The sequence below is a fragment of the Peromyscus californicus genome, unplaced genomic scaffold (genome assembly GCF_007827085.1).
Source record: "Peromyscus californicus insignis strain IS unplaced genomic scaffold, ASM782708v3 Scaffold_8__1_contigs__length_139910024, whole genome shotgun sequence".
NCBI classification, from domain to species: Eukaryota; Metazoa; Chordata; class Mammalia; order Rodentia; family Cricetidae; genus Peromyscus; species Peromyscus californicus.
In genome coordinates, this window is record NW_026294606.1 from 92,429,946 (window position 1) to 92,450,878 (window position 20,933).

At 48.4% G+C, this 20,933-nt stretch overlaps 1 protein-coding gene across 1 annotated transcript in view; it reads right to left on the reverse strand.

The window, feature by feature from the left end:
* The window catches only part of Cdh13 (cadherin 13), a 996,812-nt gene extending 977,721 nt beyond the window's left edge, over positions 1–19,091 (reverse strand). The window contains exon 1 of the mRNA XM_052728155.1: positions 18,830–19,091. Within this exon, the coding sequence (XP_052584115.1) occupies positions 18,830–18,874 (45 nt within the window). The 5' untranslated portion in view covers positions 18,875–19,091. The remainder of the gene's footprint in view (positions 1–18,829) is intronic.
* Positions 19,092–20,933: the final 1,842 nt, after the last annotated feature.

The window sequence follows — 20,933 nt, forward strand, 5'->3', positions numbered from 1 at the left end:
CCCAGCCATCTGAGCCACTCACTTGCCAACTTACTTATCCATCCTGTCCATCCTATCCATCCATCCATCCATCCATCCATCCATCCATCCATCCATCCATCCTTCTCTCCATTCTCTAACTCATTTAAAAGGATCCAAGCTCAGATCTGCTATGGCCTTGGACAAGAGATTGTATTTTTCTAATCTTCTAACATTTCACTTATAAAACAGGAAAAATTAAAAGAGTAGCACATAAAAATTGTTGTCAGGATTACATGCGAGAACAGACATAAAGAAATATGCTCTAAAAATCTACTTACTATATATCTATTCTAAGGATAATCTTCATCCATTTAATCAACCTTCAAACACTGGGCTTGTTTCTCTCCTTTCTCTTTCCTCCCTTCTCATTAACCACCGAGCCTCTGAAATCAAACTTGGCCTTTCCTATGACCTTTATTAGCTTGCAAGTTACAATCTTGCCTCCTTCCCTGATCCACCACATCTCCCACTCTGCCCCCAGATTCATTTTTCAGAAGCATCATTCTCTTTCCCAAGCCACAACAGGGTCAGAATATATAAAACACCGTTTTTAGAGATGGTTAAGAGATCTTTTTCTATACTCACCTTTTCAATTTTCTTATCTTTTCATTATAAACACAATACAAACTCATCAATGGAGACTTGTAAACTAAAGTGGGGAGAGAAGCACGAAGAATCTCATTACACCAGCAAACCTCAGGTAGCAGGTTGAGGAATTCCCTCATGCCCCCCGCTCCCGTATGCAGAGGCTTGTTGTGCTAAGAGGATCTGACAGTACATACCACCTCACGCTTAGTGTTCATTTCTCACTTATGTGGTATTTCTCTCCTTATCATCTTCATAGCTGTCCTCTTTAATGGCTGTGTAATATTCCATTGAGCTGCTTCACCAATTTCCATTTGCTAGAAATTTAGCCTATTTGTAAGACATTTAGAGCACCAGGCACAAGGCAACCACTCAATAAAGGTTGGCTATTACTACTATTTCCAATTTGAGCTATCACATATAATATATAGAAATATCTTTGCACAGCTTCTTCCATACTTATCTGTTTCTTTAATACTTAAATGAAGATTACTGGCCCAGAGGGCATTCCTGGTTTTATGCCTTTTGATTCTGACTCCAATAGACCCAACTAGATCCCTCCCACATCCACCCACATTTCCTCTGGCCTTTTTCCCAGATGGCTTGTTCAGCTTCCCACTGCAGGAATCTATACCTCTGTTTGTGAGGCTTTTCCATGAACAAATGTCAGTTTACCCCTGGCAGGGCACTGAGGACAGACCAAAGAAATTCTCCCACTCAACTCTTTGGCTCACTGGGGTTACTAACAAGAACCTGGGTGAGAGGTTACTTTTAAGAGTGTGGGTGATTCAAAGGCAGCTGCGTCACCACAAAGCCCACTCCAGCATGGGTGATGAGTCATGAAAGTTGCCCCCCTGGAGCTCCCTGCTTACCTTGAGGCTCTTCTAGAAGGCTCTTCTCCCTAGTGACTGCTTGCTGATCATATAACTTTGGACAGGGCCTTGGTGGGTCTGGTAAATTCATTAGGTTCCTGGGCCTTGTAAGTTGTCCTGACTTCCTGAGTTTTATATGCACCACGCCCCTTTCCAAGAGATGTTTTTCAGGTTGGAGGAAATAACTAACAGTCTCTTTTCTTAGTGATTTCTCTGAGCCTCAAAATTAATGATCTGGGGCAGCCTTCAGACAACGTCAATTCAGATCTTGAGATAATTGGTCAGGGTGCTCTACCCCAGCTCCCAAAGTCTCCTGGAGAACTAAGCCCCAGACACTCACAGTCGTGACCAACAGCACCCTTGGGTTGTTCTTTTCCTTTACTTCTCTTGCTCCCTCCCTTCCCTTTTGGTGCCTCCCCCTTGCCTCTCCTGCACTCCAATCCTCCCCTCACAACTTGCTTTGGGGAAAGCTCAAACTAAAACTGATATGCCGCACAAATTGCAAACCTATCCTGTCTGTTCAACTCCTCCACACTAGAAGCAGTCAATTTGGATTTTTCTGGGTCTTACTGTTTCTCAGACCAGATGTTTACAAGGTACAGTAGACTACCCCTAGCAGTGACATCAGATGGGGGCCATTGCCCTCATTTTATAGGCTTCTTAAGAGAGGTACAGACAGTTTGAGCCACTTGCCCATGGCATTCCAGACCCACAGATGCAGGGCTGGTGTTCAAACCGTAATTCTGCCTTGTCCCCAAGGTCCAGAACTCTTAATGGCTATGGTGTCCTGCCAGGCACTTCCTGCAGCAATCAGAAGGGCTTGTGGCTAAAATAATAGCCACACTATTAATAGCTATCATTCCATTGTACCGATCCAGTTTCTGCACCCTGCATTTGCATTGACCAGCTCTCAGAGCTATCTCCATTGCCTCCTGAACATGCTATGAGTATTTCAACCTGGACTCGTGTTTCCCTCGAGCTCGAAACTCTATCCCTTCCTTCTCTGGCTAGTTTCTATTCCTCCCACTGTGGACTTGACCCCTTACTGTTTTTGCCTCCCTCCAACCACACCTGTTACTGACACACCTCATTCCCCTTGGCTGCCTCTGTCGATGGAATAGTGACAAGAAACACCTCATAGTGCCAAACAGAAGCACCCAGAATGGTCCAGCCTTCATCCACAATGGGTAAGAAATGCCATTTCCCCATGCTCTTATTTGACCTCCTGTAACTTCCTCCTTCTCTTCCTATTGCCTAGACCTCAGCTGCCTTCCATGTCTTTATCTCCATGTGTTGGAAATGTCAGAAAGATTATCCCAAACTTGAAAATAAGACCCATTTGAACATGGCTTGAGTACAAAGTCTCTGCGGAGGCCTTGGTTCTCAGCTCTTCTCTCATTTGCTCTGTCAGGTTTCGGGAGGTCAACTGGTCAACTTTGTCTACTAGAGATGCAAAGATTTTTTAGCCCATAGTACAGAGACCCTGACGGTAGCACCGTATTGCACACTAACCACTCTCAACCTAACTCCGAACCCTTACCCTCACACTCTTGCGTCAGACCTGTGCTTCCCAAACACTCTCTGGAGTAGTCATCATAGCATCTTGCTAGTTTCCTCACAGATGAATGAGTTACAGAGAACACACTGCCCTTTGAAAACTTCAACACCAACGGTAGTTTGCTGCCAACTGTCTTTCCACGGACCCAACTTTAGATGCTGGCCCCTAGTGATGACAGGGTTGGGACGAGATGAAGGGTCCCTGCTTTTGCTCGACAGGAAGTTGTGCTTTTAGGTCAGTGCATCCGTGCCGAAGGCTGACTGTGATTTGGGTCACAATGATCAGTCGATGGTTGTATGTCTGTTCCTGATTACTGTAGGGTGCTGAGCAGCATCTCCGACTTCTACTTGCTACCTGTTGGTAACACCCTACTCCTCCCTCAGACACTGATTGCAAAGTGCTGCCAGGAGCAGTTGCTCCTGGTGACCTCACTTCACAGGCAAGCAATCATGACAGATGTCAAGAGCATCTCTAGGCATTCACAGTGACACCCAAACGGTTCTTCCTGATGGGTTCACAATACCCAAAGAGATTCTAGAAGCTTCTTCCAGTTTTCAAACGACCGCAAACACAGAGTGCTAGGCCCACTCCCAGTGGCTCAATTGAGACTGGAGACTGTATTTTGGAGGTGCTGACACAGATCAGACCTTCTAGGGGCCCATATCTAAGATGTTGGCAGCTGGCTTGCCACTGCGTGTTCTATAATGAACTATCCTGAGAGATTTCCTTACACCCAGGGGTTTGGGAAGAGGGTGCAACCCTTGGGAACCCATCTTTAAAAGCTCAAATGTACACAGAAGTCTCCGAAATGTCCATTTGTAGAAGCATCCACCTCCTCCTGGTTTACTTCCTCAGCAACTCCCAAGTTTCCCAAAATAACAAACAATACAACCATATTTTCTACAACCCTTATTAACCCTCTTGTGGACCCAGTGTCTCTTCAAGGCACACTACAAGGTGTTGTACCAAGAGAACTGGTCAATGAGAGCAGAATCAAACCTTCACATGGCTTTACTTATACACAGGGAAATCTAAGAACTGGAGGAAGGAAGAGCTGGAGAGTTGGCTCAGCAATTAAGATGGTTGCCCTTCCAGAGGACCCAGGTTTGATTCTCAGCATCCACATAGCAGGTAACAACCACCAGTAACTCTAGTTCCAAAAGATCTGATGCCCTCTTCTGGCCTCCATTGGCACCAGGCATGCATGTGGTGTACAGATATACATTCAGGCAAAAACACCTGTAGATATGAAATACAAATAAAATAAATCTAAAAAAAAAAAAAACCACTAGGGGAAGAGGCTGGAGAGATGGCTCAGTGCGGAAGACACACACACACACACACACACACACACACACACACACACACACACACACACACACACACACACACAGAAATAGGCAAAGCTAACAGACTGTCACCTAACACTGGGATACTAGATCACAAGCCCTCCAGAGCTCTGAGGTTTTACATCTCCAGTAGTTAGCTCCCAACCCAACTCCACCTGTTCCTCAAAGCTACAGACCCAGGAAGGCACAGGCGGCCCCCAAGCTTTGCCTTTGACAAAGCCATAAACACAAATTCTGACCCGAGCCTGGCTGGGAGACTAGCCCTTAGCTGCCCTTTCTGGTCCCACAGTGCATAGCTAATGACTTAGTCATTCTGTACTCAAACATAGAAAAAAATGCAAATAACTAACACACCTGTGAGGGCAAAGAGAGTCATCTCCACAGTGTGGGGGGCTGGAAACTACAGGACCTTACGGGGTTGGAGGTGGTGTCCTTAGGTGGGAAATTGGTGAGTCCAGGATGTCAGCCCAAGACCCCCAGGAGGCCTGAAATCTTAGGTTCCTTCCCATCACTACCCTGTTTGTAGGAGTCTTTGACTGAACCATCCAAGGTTCATGCTGATTTGGGTAAATCCTGAATCCTTCTAGAAGATGATATCAACTTGAGCATGATTCCAGTTAGCAAGTCAACCAAGTTCATTCCTCTCTCTTCCTCCTGCCTCCTATGTAAGGGAGGTTGGCACCTGGAATTGGTACCGGACACATCCAGACACCAGATTCTCAGCACAAAGGAGATTTATTACCCCTGGGGGGCGGTGGGGGTGCAGAAGGGGTGTGCCACAAAGGCGGCAGCAGCAGCAGCAAGTACAAGCAAACAAGAAAAGCAAGAGAGGCTGTGTCTGCAGGAGGGGGTTTGTGGGGGGGGAAGGGCAGAGCCTGTGCTAGGGCGAGTAGGTAAATCCTGATTGGACGCGTTAGTCAGACAATGAACTTTGATTGTTGGACCTTGGTGTTTTGTCTCAGGAATGAGTCAGTGGCCAAATAAGGGAACAGACCTTGGGGGCTAGCTTTAGGAATGCAATCTAAAGGTCTTTAGCAAAAGGGGGAGAAGGGTAAAGGGCAAAACCGCAGACGCCATGTTTACCCTGTTTGAGCCTGCTTCAGCCCTTCACCCCACCCCACTCTTTCCGGGCTGCCTGGGGTAAGGAACTTCTCCCTTCTGTAACCTCAAGGTCTCCTGCCGACCCCTTAGAGCAGAGCGCCCGGGCTGGGATAACAATCAGGCAGATGAAGAAGGTCCTTAATGCACTTTACAAATCAGCGGAAGAAAAGTGAAGAGCCCCGACTTTGTTCCTAATGGGCTCTGGTTACCTGCAGCGCTGGTCCTCAAAGGTGACTTTAATTGGATGAATCCAGCCTGAGAAAAATCTGTGCTGCCAGCCCAGAGTGAGATGTAAGCCCGAGCTACCTAGTTCTTGATCCTGATACTGGACCTTGCCCACACCAAGTCTCTCATACCCTTGTCTCTCTAAAGCGAAGGGCGTAGAAGTGTGTGGCGGTGAATTTCCAAGGTCGACTCGATTTAGAATCGCCATGGAAACACTGCTGGGTTTGTCTGGGATGGTGTTTACAGAAAGGTTCAAATGGAGAGGCCAGGCCCACCCTGAAGGTGAGTAGCACTGCTTTATGGCTGCACTGGGGTCCAGTACCAAGCCAAAGGGAGACAGCATGTGGAATCCCTGGGTTCATCTCTCTCTGCTTCCTGACTGTGGGTGCAATGAGACCAGCTGCCTCATGCTCCTGTCGCCATGCCTTCCTCTCCATAGCAGACTGTGCCTGTACACTGAGTCGAAATAATCCCTTCCCTCCTGACGTTGCTTCTTACCAGGTCCTTGGTCGCAGTAACGAGAAAGGGTAACTAATACCTGTGCTGCGGCCAAGTTCATGGAAGTAAGGCGCAGTGGGACCATTTGTCTTACTTAAGGTTTCTGTTGCTGTGAAGAGACACCATGACCATGGCAACTCTTATAAAGGAAAACCGTTCATTGAGGTGGTAACTTACAGTTGCAGAGGTTTAGTCCATTATCATCATGTCAGGGAACATGGTGGCATGCCATCAGACATGTTATGTTACTGGCTACATCTTGATCAGAAGGCAACAGGAAGTGGACTCTGCGTCACACTGAGCGAAGCTTGAGCAAAAGAGACCTCAAAGCCTTCCCTCACCATGACACACTTCCTCCAACAAGGCCACACCTACTCCAACAAGGCCATACCTCCTAATAGTGCCACTCCCTTTAGGGGTCATTTTATTTCAAATCACTACACCATTCATGGTGAGTGCCTGCAGGAAAGGTCCTGTGTGCAGGCACCAAGGACCTGGAGCCCTGAGTCTGAGCTGCCCTGACCCAAAGTTGCCTGGTTTTCTGTCTAATCACACTTTGGTTTTATTGAGACACAATTAAAAAACATGAATTGCACCTTGTCAAAATACACATTGCTAAGGGTTTAGATAATACGTTCATAGCAACAGCAGGTGCTGATCGGCACTACTATCCCATTTTAAAACATTCCTAGCATCCCAAAGAAACCCCTTTTCCATTTAGAGTCTCTCCTTCCTACCCCTCCCAAGCCCTAGGCAACCACTAACATGTTTTCTGTTTCCATGGGTTTGTCTACCCAGAACAGTTCCCTCCATTGTATAGACTCATACAGCATGTGACCTTTTGTGTTTGAAACTGAGTTTGAATCTCCACCCTAAAGCTGTGTGACCTTTATCGGGCCTCCAGGACCTTCCCCACATGGGCAATGGGATCAGAGCGGATTCTTCATTACATGACTAGGTGAGCTGCTACATTCAAAGCTCCAGAGAGGGCGTCACTCATAGCCAACCCCTCACATGGAGGTCACCTCACTTACAGTCAGTACTGCACACCCAAGGGGGCCTCACTCAGAGTCAACATCACACAGACAGCCACAGCTTTGGCTAGTGTTATGTCTGCATTTACAGCTCTCCTGCCCTGAAGCACCAGGCTGGAATAAGAGATAAAAATGAGGTAGCACACACAAGAGGAAATACCTTTGGCCCTTCCCACTTCCTACCCAGTTAAGGAATGTATGATTAGGAGCCCAGCTTAAAGGGGTGCAAGGAGTCTCATCATACACACATTTAACTATCACAAACCTAGTTCTTTTACCAGGAAAAAAAAAAGACAGAAGGGAAAAGAACAATGTAACCACTGCAATTAAGTATTGTGAAATTATATCTTGCCTGTATTCTTTGTTATGCACTGTACATGGCCGCATGCATTATACATTTTTCTATATTGATTACGGCACAGGCTTGCATACACAAAACCACGCATACTGCACTTTAATGGGCAACTTCAGAGATTTCAAGGTTAATGACAACTCTGTGTTTGCTTTAAACCCTGACTTTACAACCCAACCTCTGAGTAAAATTCAGCTCCATTGTATGTCAGCTATACCAATTTAGAATTATTCCAGATGAATTAAATCAACAATAACAAAGTAGAATCTCTCTAGATGAATTCCACCAAGCAACACACAGTCCAGAGCTGGATGGGAGGCTGCAGCTGACTTCAGTTGTTCAACACCCACCCACCAAGCACCATTTCTGTTCTCCACAAACTCACAGCATCACTTTGAAAGCAAACCACAGGATCACAGGGGTCAGGGAGTGGCAGAACAACAGGGTTAAGAAAACAGGGATAGAGTAATCTGTTACCCGGCCCCCAACAGAAAGGCAGTAGCTGCAGCCTCTCTCCCTGCCAATCCCTTGTCTGCTTTGTCATATTTCATAGCACTCGCTGCTACCTGATGGACAACATATGTCCCCCTGCTCATCTGTGTCACTGTGAGTGCTGGCCGGGAGGCATCTGGTCTACCTCACTCACTTGGGCATTCCCCATGTCTTGAAGGGTGCTGCACACTTAGCAGATGCCTGTTAGCCATGACTTACTGAATGGGTGAGGGCCATTTCTCTCAGATGCTTTACTTTTCTCCCATGTGCTGTCCTCCAGACAGCCACAGTCCACTCCTCTCACCTCAGTTTGCTTCCTTGTTAACTGTCTAAAAGTTCTATCTCAAAGACAAGGTTAAGGTAGCAACCCGGGGCATCAGCAGAGTGTGACCACCTAGTGGGAAAGAGAGTATCTGGAGATGTGTGCTCACCCCAAATCAGAAGGCTCAAAAGAATGCCCAGCATATGAGGAGATGGTCCAGCTGATAAAGCTCAACATGAGGGCCAGAATTCGGATCCCCAGAACTCACATAAAACCAAGCAGGCATGGGGGCCTCCTGTAATCCCTGTACTCAGGAGGCAGAGATGGGGTCCCCGGGACAAGCTTGCAAGCTAGATGAGCCAGACTTGGTGAACTCTGACATCAGGAGGGGATCCTACCTCAATAAATAAAGTGGAGAGTTATCAAAGAAGACACCAGTGTCAGCTTCATGCATCTACATGCACGCACGTGTTCCCATACACATGTACACTCATACAAACAATGCATGCACACACATTTGTGCACATGTTCCCACTCCCATGTAAACACGCACACACACACACTCACAACAAGAAAAATAAATAAATAAATAAATAAATAAAATTTAAAAGGACTGTCCATTACCACAGTCCATTCTTCCATCATTGGCTCTATGTGTGGAGGGAGGTTCCAGGAACTCCTGACAATAGTGAGTGAGATGCCACATACTCATGCCAGGTCAAATACCTGCATGCCTCTCCATTCCTCTGCCCGGGAACCCACAAAACCATGGATGCTTTACTACACCAGCAAAGGCTCAACGGAGAAAATGCAGAGGAGTGAGAGGTAGCAGGGCACTAGCAGAAGGTGGGCACAGGTGATCTCTAGATGCCTGTCTTTCAGGAGGATGGTTCAGAAATTTTACAGAGTTTCCCTGTGGGGGCCTCCAGCAACCATGAGCCCATTTCCCATGACGGAATTCGATCAGTGACACAGGCATCATTGGTTCAGTGCATCCCTTCTCCCATGTCTCTCTGTCTTCACTCATTCACTTCTGAGCCCTTGGGTCAACTTCCAGATGAGTCCTTTGCATCCAAGCTTGTATCTCCATCGAATGAAGATGTAGTGCTGACAGCGGTGTACATTTGAACACCAAGAAAGCCTTCCGGGTTACAGAGCCCTAATCACCAGTGAGAGCTAAATTAAAACCTGTCTTAAAGCTGCTCTGAGAACTTACCCAGGGCTTTCACAGGGGCCTGTGGCACAGCAGTGGAATCCCGTATTAAGAAGATGTATATGTGTGGTGGGGGAGAGGCTGTTTCCTTGCCAATGATCATGACCTTAAGCAACCTATAAAATCTTTACAACTCATCAGGCCTCCCTGCATCTCCAGATCCATGTGTGTACATATTTGTGTGCAAAGGTGAACATGTAAGTGCCTGTTTGTGTAAGTTCATGTACATGTATATATACTTGTAGAAGCCAGAGGACAAACTGGAACGCCTTTCCTTAGGTAACATCCACCTTGGGATTCTTTGGGGGTTCTGATTTATTTTGAGACAGGGTCTCATCAGGCAGTCCTGGCTGACCTAACCCTTACTATGTAGGCCATGTTGGCCTTGAACTTACAGAGAGCTACTTGCCTCTGCTTCCTGAGTGCTAGGATTAGAGACATGTGCCACCCTGCCTGGCTCACCTAAGATTGTTGTTTGTCTCTAAAACAGGGTCTCTCACACCACCACACCCATCTTTCCCTTTTCTCAGTTTGATTCTCATGAGAAGCTGGTCCATTTGACAGATGAGACCACTGAGTCTCCTCTGCTGAAGGTCACATTGTGAATGAAATGAGGGCTTGAAATAGCTTCCAAGTTCACGGTGTGTGGGAGCTAGTTAATAACAACTTTCAAGATACCCACTGTGAATGTTTTAGGGAACTTACAGGTTGGCAGATGGAAACCACCCACAGTGGGAGTATTTACACCACAGAAATGGTCAAATAGTGCATACTACATGGTTTAGGGGTGTGTGTGTGTGTGTGTGTGTGTGTGTGTGAGAGAGAGAGAGAGAGAGAGAGAGAGAGAGAGAGAGAGAGAGAGAGAGAGAGAGAGAGAGAGCGTGCCAGTTGTTAGGCACTTAGCAAAGCTCCATTGCCTGGCACCCAGTTGGATATTCTTATCCCGTGCTCAGAGCGTGGAAGTCACTGACGACACACCGCACTCTGGAAGAAAGGCTTGTTAGCATTCGCCGAATGACTCTGAAAGTGGTAGATCATTATTTGCTTCATGTTAGAAATATTTCTAGTGCTGCTGATTGAATGTTCACAAAACCATTAAAAGGCTTGGCAAGGCTCCTCTCAAATATCTTTTGCATGAAAAGTCTCAGAGATTGGTTAATTGTAGAGGCTTCACCCGGGTCGCTCTAATCAAGGACATATCCAGGCCCCCATGGTGCCCATCCCCAATACAGGCGTAGACAGGGTTTGGGATCACCCATATAATGGGGTCCAGATGGCCCTCTAAGCATGCGTAGTCTGGCTAGCACCTCTGCCCTGACATACATATAGGTGCTCAGCTAATGTCGAGGACCTATGTTCCTCTTTGAGTGGCAAGTTCCCATTAGAAATGTCAGAACTGAAGCAGGATCCCTTCCCCTCAGCCCTTGTCTGACATCTCTAACCCAGCCACCCCTATAACCTGCAGGTCTCTCCACAAATGCCTTCATCTGCTTTTCTCACGTGTCCTGTCATCTCTCTTCTGGATGTCTCCACTCCATGAGCTCAGGCCCATGGTATCTTCTTGAAGCCATATCCCACTCCAGACATTTTCTGCACTGAAGTTGGGTGACCTTCTGAAAGTGGAAATTGAACCATGTTCCTCTACACCCTCCCCTTGTGAACTTCATGGCTACCTATCACTTGGAAACAAACATTAAAACTCTTGAAGCGACCAACACAGGCCCAAGGGCTTGCCACCTTTTGGCCACACCCCAGACTGCTGTCCATGCTGGACTGTCCCCTTCTGAACAGAGGCTTCAGCCAGTCTGTGCCTTCTTCCTAGAATGCCTCTCCCATGCCTCTCCTCTCCAGAGCTTCATCAACTGACTTCTTCCCGAAGCTTTGAGATCCAGCATAAGGCTGCCAGAGAAGCCTCCTAGACCTTTTATCTAGGTCTCACGCCTTGCCTTTTTTATTTCCATTGTCCATCTGTTCATCCATCCATGTTTGCCGAGTGCCTACCCTATGCTGGGCACTGTTGTGAGCCACAGGGACACAGACTTGGATGAATCAGATCACAACAGTACGTGCCATCATGGGATGGATATTTCAGTAGAGGAGAAAGATAAAAAAAAAAAAAAACCCAGACGAGCACAAGATGTGTGGTGGTACAGCCTCACACAACCGTGTTGCCTTCCTTCACCGTGGTTGTCTCGCTTTTCAATTATTCATTAATTGATATTGATCCCCCCTACCAAGCAGAGCCCCAAGAGAACAGAAACTGAATCTGCCATATTAGCAACAGGACCCTAAATACACCAGTGTTACATGGAGCACAGTGGGCCTGTACAGAAATCTTAGGTATTTGTGGGCACACTCGTCCGAAGTGAATTCTAAGGTCAATTTACTTCGGGCCTGGGACCTAGGATGGAGAATCCCTGATGACTGAAACCCTCACCACACCCCTTTAGAAAGTCTCTATGTACCCACTTTGCCTGTAATTTTGAGTTAAACTAAGGGGCAGATATTTTTTTTGATAGAGACAGATGGCGTTGGGGACCAGGCAGTCTTAACTCTGTTGTTAAAGCACAAAGCCATCATAACAATTCTATAAACGAATAGGTATGGCTTCGATCCAAATGAACTATTTATAAAAACAGGCTTCAGGCAGGAACCAGCCCACAGGCTATAACTTGTCACCTCTGAGTCAGATGTCCCTAAATGCCCATAGCTCCTGGCAGTTGAGAGTGAGCCTACCCAGCCCATCACAGCTATGGGTTCTATCGCAATGTCCAGACACTCTCTGGAGAGGGACAGAGAGATTCTCCCAGAAGCACATGCTTCCTAAGTGCACAGCTACCATTTCTGTCTTGTATCACAGGACACACATGGTTCTCTGCCACCTGGGAGGGAAGCAACAGCAGCAGCCCGGGGGACCAAGAGGCAGGGATGATGAAGGCTGCTGCATTCCTTTGCAGGCCTCCAGGCTCTGCAGAAGGCTGAGCTCATTTCCGGCCCTGCCTGGGCATGTGTCAGGACTTCTGCTCTCCACCCAGTACGGCTTGTATTCATCTGGGAGACACAGGGTCTTTGTGCCTCTGCAGCAGATCAGTGACACTGGCTGGTGTCTTTGAAATTAGATGTGACATGCCAAAACATGCCTATTGCTAATGTTAATTTTCAAGAACTTGACTTTGGCTGGCAGTGGGGAAAAAAAATCACTTTACTTCCAGAATGTGTAGTTATATTTAACCTTGTTTGGGAGGTGGGGGTGGGTCTGTAGCTATGGCAAGCAAAAGTCCTCAGAGGCCTACCCACTATGGTGGGACAAGACACACAGGTTATTGTAGTGTTTATGGAGCCAGAGAACCTCAGCCACGACGCTGACACTGTGTGCAGGGCCAATCCGCTGTTCAAAACAGACACAGAATATCCCACGGCAGCTTCGTGGCAGCCCACATGGAGGTTTGAATGAGAAATATCCTTCACTGGCTCAGGTATTTGAACACTTGGCTCCTAGTTGGTGGCACTGTCTGGGGAGTGAACGCACCCTTGCTGAAGGAAGTATGTCACTGGGGGCTGGTTTGAGTTCGTAGTCTTGCCACACTTCCAGTTAGTTTGGGGCTTCATGTTTGTGGTTGAGACTGTGATTTCTCAGCTTTCTGCTCCTGCCCCCTGGCTGCTGGGACATCTTGATGTTGAGGGTATAACATACCAGAGTTCACATATCATATCATATCATATCTCTAACATAGCAGGGTTCACAGGGACTCAGGGCTGCAGGGTGCTGCTTGTCCTCATGTCATTACTGTGAGCGGAGCAATGGTCTGGGTGTTGTTCATCCTCAACAGCACTGGCGATGATGTCCTTGGGGAGGAGGGGTTGTCTTGGTTCCAAAACACACATCTGCATTTCATCACAGGGACCCAAAAGTTACCTGCTCCTCCCTTCCATCATCATTATTACTGTGTGTCACTATTATTATATGAATATATGGTAGTGTGCTCATGTGTGGGGTGCACATGTTTGTGTGCCCACGTTCAGATGCCAGAGGAGATCTAGGGTGTGCTGTTCTACCACTCTACACCTTATTCCCTTGAGACAGACTTCCTCGCTGAATCTGGAGCTAGGCTGGCGGTCACCAAGCCCTAGTGATCACCCTGCCTCCACCCCTCACAGTGCTGGGGTTACATTTGGTTAGGGGAATTTTAACTCAAGTCCTCCTGCTTGTATAACAAGCACGCTTACCCACAGGGCCAATATCCCAGTCCTAGGAAACTTCCTTTTAAAGTAGCATATTGCTAAGAAGCTACCCACATGGGTTTGACTGAGCCTCGGTTAGGACAGCAGGATCAGTCAGCTATAGGGTCAAGTAGGCAGAGTTCCTACAGTGAGTGCGTGGCTTCCAGGAAGAGATGGGAGGATTATGGCCAAATGCAAAGTAGGTTCTGCCTGAAGGGGGCAGTAGCAACTCAGCACATGCCAACCAGCTTGGCATGGAAAGAGCTTAAATAGCCAGGGCCTCTGAGCTTTCAAGAAATGCAGGAAGTCTGGATTGTCTTTTAAATGTATTGATGTCATGAATTTTAAAAGATTTGGGCCACCAGTTACCTTCACGTTTAAGTTGACTGACGGTTGCCAGTCTGAATCCCTGTCTAGAAGCTGGGGTTGAAGAGTTGGGATAGATGACATGAGGTTCAATTGGCTAACCCCCAGTCTGCCTCTCCCACTGGGCTCCGGCTAGGTGGGAACAAGTCTGAGATGGTATTTCTCCACATTAGCCTTAACCCAGGAGAGAATCTTATCCTTAACCCCTAGAATACAGCCACCGTCCTGTGTCTCTGGTGTCAGAGGAGACAGGCCATGGGGAATTGTGTTGGCAGCATCCCTCAAGAGGCCAGATTTTCCAGGGCGTCTGGACACCTCGCTGACAGCTAAATGGAAGGGGGGCCCAAGCCTCTGGCTATTTGATTTGATTCTACTGGACTGACCATTGTGATTGGATGACAGACGAATATTTCCCTCTCCTTTTCAGGAGGTGCTGGAGCACAAGCTGTGACTGAGGGGTTCACTCTTCTTGTAGGTGTGTCTTGGCGAAAAATTATCTTCCTTCCCAGGCAGAATGGTTCCTGCCTCTGCTGCCTAAAAATTAAAGCCAGGTCCAACTGAAATCAAAACACCAGGAAATGTCCAAACTTCCTCCTAGTCCATACTGCATTGTCCACAAAGTCCTTTGAAAATTGTTCCTGCGCTCACCCTCCAGGGACCCAGGGTGGAAGAGTAAAGACAGAAGGCAGGACACAGCAATAAGGAGAAAGGGGAAGAGCAGGATGGAAAGACGATGGGAAACGATAGACCCTCCCATCCAGGACAGTGTGTAGTCGAAAATCTAGAACAGAAAGTGTTTCGTTTTCATGGACCTGTTTCGCTTCAGCAGAATTCTCCAGAATAAGAGCTGCAGGCTGAGAATTTTGTAAGGCTGTGGATGGAGCCCCCTTCTGGAGAAAATTTTCATCAGGTACAAAACAAGATCAAAACATACAAAGATGGGCATGTGTGCACACACACGCAACCACAGAACGATTTGGGGCTGTTAAGATAATATGCCTGTCATCAGGCAGGAACTGAAAGCATAGCTTAGTCTTTTCCTTGCCTTCCACGAAATAGAAGTTATCTGGGCTCTTGAGTAGCTGTGTTTTTTGACAGAAAGGAAAGGTGAGATTCTCAAGACCTGAGCTCTCCATCTAGAGAGTTAACTTCAGGTGGCTGGTCACTTGTCACAGCCAAGTCCTAGTACTGGAAGATAGCAGCATGGTTGGCATGATTTTTTGGTGGGTGATTTCATGCTAACACATGGAGGATTCTTCTAGAAGGAAATAGATTTTATTTAGGAGATTTCAAGACACAAAAAGGGAAGAAGGGAGGAAACAGAAAAGGGAAGGTCTGCTGAGAGGACCTTGGAGGCTTCCAGTAACTCAGTGGAATTACACAAATCCAGGTCACATACTCAGCCTAGTAGTGTATCAAAACTATTTTGGGATTTGCTAAAAATATTTATAATGATGTTTAGACATGGGAACTTTCACCACTGTGAACCATTTCTCTTCCCCCATGTTTCCCTGGAAGTTCTGAAGTAGTACAGGCTGCTACAAGTGGAAGTCACCAGGGTGGGGGTGCCCTCTCAGACTCTGAGTCCCTGCCCTCATGGGAAAGGCTTTGCACATGGACCAGGGTCTTAAAATAGAGCAGGCAGAGCGGTGGCCACATGAGAAGATGTGGAGACTCCCTTGATGTCCTGAAAGGCAAGATGCTCACTCTCAGAAATAACTTTCCACTTTAAGCCAACCGCCACACAGAATTCCATGGAATTCTTTCGGGCACTCTGGAGGGACAGCTCTCCAGACCTGAGCCACTCCCTAGAAATTAATTCTTGGGGGATTGCTCATGCATGGTGAGAAGCTGGGCTGGGTGGACGTGCTGCCTCATGGGAGTGGGCAATCCCATCCACAGTGGAATTTCTAACTCACACTTCTGTGTTCATTTGTTGCCCATTCGTAACAGTAGCCAAATTCCAGCCGATACTTCCAGAATAGGTTTTCCCAGAACACCCCAGGAGAAAAGAGAGGTCTTCCAGCCATTATTGTTTAGAAGCCTCCCACCCCCAACCCTTCCAAATTTGGAAAGTGGCAAGTCTGCCAATGAGCAGCCAGAGGCTGATAGCTTCCAAGCTGGGCCCAGTGCCTGCTGTATGTATGAGTGTGTGGAAAAACACACACAGGCTTGCCCTAGCTCCGCAGGGCAGTGACTAATTTGCTCTATCCCATTGTTTTCCCCTTTCTTCTGTTTTCTTTCTGCCTCAGGAAAGTTTGGGTTAGGCTTGTTGACTCAAAGCCTCCAAGACACCCCCCAACCCCCATGCACACACCCACTTTTCTGGATGACACAAAGAACCCCTGCACTTAAACCCCTTGCTGGTAAATGCTGGTGAACTCAATTGCACCTTGCATGGGTAGAGACTATTTCCCCTCCAGGTATCACTTCCAGGAGAACATCAGTTACCGTCCTAAAGCAGATCCATGCTCTGATTATGCACGCCAGTCAAAGAGAGAAATAAGCCCCTCAGGGCTGGCCACTTATTTCCAGTTCAGAAACAACCGAGTATGCTTTCAAAGCCCACTGTGCCAGCCTGCCCTGCAAGAGGAGACACACCAGTTGCTCTGCAGAGGCACCCCATTTGAAGCCCCCAGCCCCAGCCCCAGAGGCTTTCCCAAGCTCTCCCACAGTCTGCTTTGCTCACAGAAAACATCAGTTTGGATGAGCCCTGGAATCACACTGAAGGAGAAACACGAAGACAGGAAAACTATGAAAGTCCTGGGTAAGGCAACAGTCTATGCTCCAGATGCTAACAGCTTCCAGGAGGTGGGCATTGTGAAACACATTGCCTAGGGCTGCCTGTTGCATGCAGCCTTGTCCACCCAGCAGCCTAGCAGTTCTAAGGGCTGATAGCGATGGATTCTTTCGACTGTGGAGAACCTGGGAACTCAAATAGGGTGAAGCACTCGCCCACAGTGGCTATACTAGCAGCAGAGGGCAGGAAGGATCTGCCTGGATCTTTCCATCCAGGTATGCTCTTCCCCACCTTGCTAATTGGGAGACATACAACCTACTACTTTAGGGATAGTTAGAGCCCTAGAGATGTGGAAAGCTGATTTAAAAGCAAGCATAGTATTCAGAGCAGGACCCCTAGAGAACCAGCATGCAAATTCCTGGTAGGAAAGGAGCAACTGTGTGGACCCCTGGGCTGTGTGTCCACTGAAGATGCCAGAAGTCAGGACGACGGGAGAGCCTGGCCAGCAGTTAGCATCTTAACCTTACTCAGGGTCCTGGCAGGGTCACACACACACACACACACCACCCTTGAGTCATTTCTACGGTCATTGCATTTCTGGGATGCTAGCTCCTCTTCAGCAGCCATCTCCCCTTAGAAGGCTACCTATACAACCCTGACTTCCTTTCCTCTTTCCCACTTTGTGCTCAACCATGTGCCTTTTCCTCTGGCACCCAAGAATCCTGGCCAGAAACTCAACACCTATGCCTCAGGCATTCCCTCTCTCCTCCACTCCCCTCTGCATGGCCCTATGCTTCTGCTCCTACCCACTTGTAGGCTGCCAGCTCTGGGTCCCAGAGGGTGCCTAAAAGGACAAGGAGGGACTGAGTCAGTATGTTCTCTGGAGCTTCAGTCCCGGGGGGAGGGGGGGATGCTGGGCGTGCCCCCTTAGCCTCCAATGCCTCTGGTATGTCCCCCAAGCATTGCTATCCTACATCCAAACTTCCAGGGATCTCCGAGCTTCAGAGCTTCAGCCCGGCTGAGGAGAGATCCCGGCACGCCTCTCCTGCTCTGCCAGCCCTGCCCTGGCACCGCAGCGATCTGGAGGGTTACCCGGCAGCTGCAGCCTGGTGGGGAGGCTTGAACTTTTTCCTTACGCTCAGCGCCACCCGCCCGGGGAAGACAACAGAGGTTGAAGCCTGGCTCGGGCAGGAGCTCCAGCTGGCTGGACAATGGGGGCCCAAGGAGCTGGGGTACTGGGCCTGCACTCTGGAGAGGGGACCGCGCTAAGGCCCTTCCGAGCCTGGGGCTGGAGAGCCAAAAGACCCCAATGCGGGAGCGGCGGGCGCCTGTGCTTTGAACGACAGCAGCAGCCGGGCTGCGGAGATCCGCTGGCGGGAGGCGCCTTGCAGCTCGCCAGCCGGGCTGGGCGAAGAGAGGACGAGCGCCCCGGGAAGTCAGTGATGCCAGCTCTGGCCTCTCCCAGCCCGGCAGCCCCGCAGCCCGGCAGCTCGCGATCTCGAACGCAACGGCTCTTCCCCGGCTAAGATGCTGGGCTAAGGGGGCAAGCACAACGCCCAGGAGTCGCCTCGAAAGGAGTGTGTATCCGATACACGCGATTCTGGAGGAGGCGAACCAAAGTTACCACACTTGATGTCAGCCAGGATGTCGCCCCTGCTTGCAAAAAGGCTCTGTCCTCCCCGGAACGAGCGTGTACACACACACACACACACACACACACACACACACACACACACACCCCGAGACTAGCCGGCATGGGGAGCCAGGCCCCTCTAGGATCGGAGCTGGGGGTGACCTCACATCTGAGAGAGCCGGGTCTGTCTGCACGGCCGCGCCAGGAGCCCCGCGACCCTCCGATCGCTCCTGGCCATCGCCAAGCAGGGCGATCCGAATGCAGAAAGCAGGTGCGGAGCGCGCTGCCAGCGGCTCGCGTTCCCTACCTGGGACAGCAGAACGCACAGGGCGAGCGGAGTTCTCGGCTGCATCTTGCCCGACTAGAAGAAGCGCCTGGCGGCGTTTGCATTCACACACGCGGCTGCACTGAGCATATTTTCCGTGGGAGCCAGCCTTTGAGGAGAGGCTCTGCCTCGCCAGCCAGCCAACTTCCCAAATAGATCAGCGGCAGCATCGCGAAAGCATTGGGTAGCGGCTGATGACCAGGACCAATGGCTTTACAAGACAGATTCCTTCATAACGCTCCCTCGTTTTGCATGGCAGATAGGGGCGAGCACCTCACGGGGGGAGAGCCCCCTCAGAGCAAGGAGGCAGCACGCTGGCTTTTTTTTTTTTTTTTTTTTTTTTGGACTCCTGGGGCCCAGCCTCACAAATCAGGCTGGGCAATGCCAGCCGATTCCACTTTCCCTGAGAACTGGAATTGCACCGGGGACTGGCAGCCACTTCTTACACAGTGCAAAAAGATTCTCTTTATTAAAATGTTAATAAGATCCTCTTTATTCCCAATAAATCACATAAAATGACCCCAGCAGCCCCAGCCCTGTATGTCCTTAAAGCCTTACTGGTAAATTTCTTTGCCTTTGGTGCGCCCCCCCCCCCTTTTTTTCTTTCCTCCCCCAAAGTGGCTCTGGCACAGTGGTGTTTGGTGTTTTTCTGCCATCACACAAATCACAAAGAGGACAGATCAATTCTAGCTTGCAGGAAAAATCCATCAAGGAGCAATAGATTTTATTAACTGCTCAGGTGAGAGTGTGACTGGCCTCCACTCCACAAGCGTGCACCAAAGCCAGGACCATGACTTGAGCAAATTCTGTTTTTCCCCTGTGGATGTGACCTTTCAGGGGCCCCGAGTGATTCCCACGGGCTCAGAATAGTGCTAGCCGAGGCTCACGGAATTTTACAGTTGGGGAGCCTTGGAGATCAGAGTAACAGGGCTGTAAGGTGTGCCTTCCCTCACAGAGATTTAAGGCTAAAGCAGTAAAGTCCTTATTTTCATGCAACCTTCTTCCTAGAAGGACTTATGGTGTTTTACAATGAAGGGAATTTATCTACCCGAGATAGAAATCTGGGCTACAGGAAAGTTGAGGAAACTATAATGCTAACTCCGGACTATAACTGCTTTGCTGTGATTTGGATATGAGCTTCCTAGTGGCCAAAGCAATATGAAAAAAATGAATGACACCACTTTTCTTATAGAAATGTGTCTAAGTTATACTCAATACTGGCATAAATGGCATCTGTCATAGCAGAACACTGAGCAACGGATCATGCTGAGATCCAGTCGGTTGAAGAATAGCCCAATATCCAGCCAGGGCCTGGACCATGGAGACAGTGATTGGTAAATGTTAGAGAATAGATGGCTAAGTTAATAAAAAAAAAAAAACTAGCAGAAGGTGAGAAGGAGCAGAGTCTGGAGCCTAACTAGCTTGCTGACACCCCCAGCTTGCTGACACCCCCAGCTTGCTGACACCCCCGCTCTTTACTCAGCAGCAAGTTGCCCAGACCCTCTGTGTCTCTGTTTGTCATCTGGTTAAAACTCCTAAACTCCTAAGATCACAGTGAGGATTCACACATGCAAACTGACATACTTTCTAAAATTCTTCCCTCAACTGCTCCTTCGTCATAAGATAATTGCATGTGATTCCAAGGTCATTGGTAACAATGCTTTGCTGTCTAGGGCTTTGTTGTTTTAGTCAACTGCACACCCTGCAGACAGCAAATGCCACCCAAAGAGCCCACAAAGGATGCTGAGGAAACCACTGCCTCATCTGTTCATCTAATTGCCTAAATAACGCCATCTGCCCTGAGCATTTAATAAATATGGTCTTTAGTAGATGATATGACATAAGAGGACAATGTGAGAGCCATGTGTGTGGAAATCCATATCCATGTTGCTGCTCACTGATAAGGGACAAGCATGGAATCTAAAAAGATTCAAATAAAGATACCTGAAATCTCTATTAGTCGCTATTCCAGGAAAACAGCCATCTGGTCAACCAGAGGCCAGCTGCCCTGAGACCAGAGATTAGCAAACAGACAGAGAAACAGAAAATGAGGGACAGCTCAGCTCAGAGGATGGGAGACCAAGGC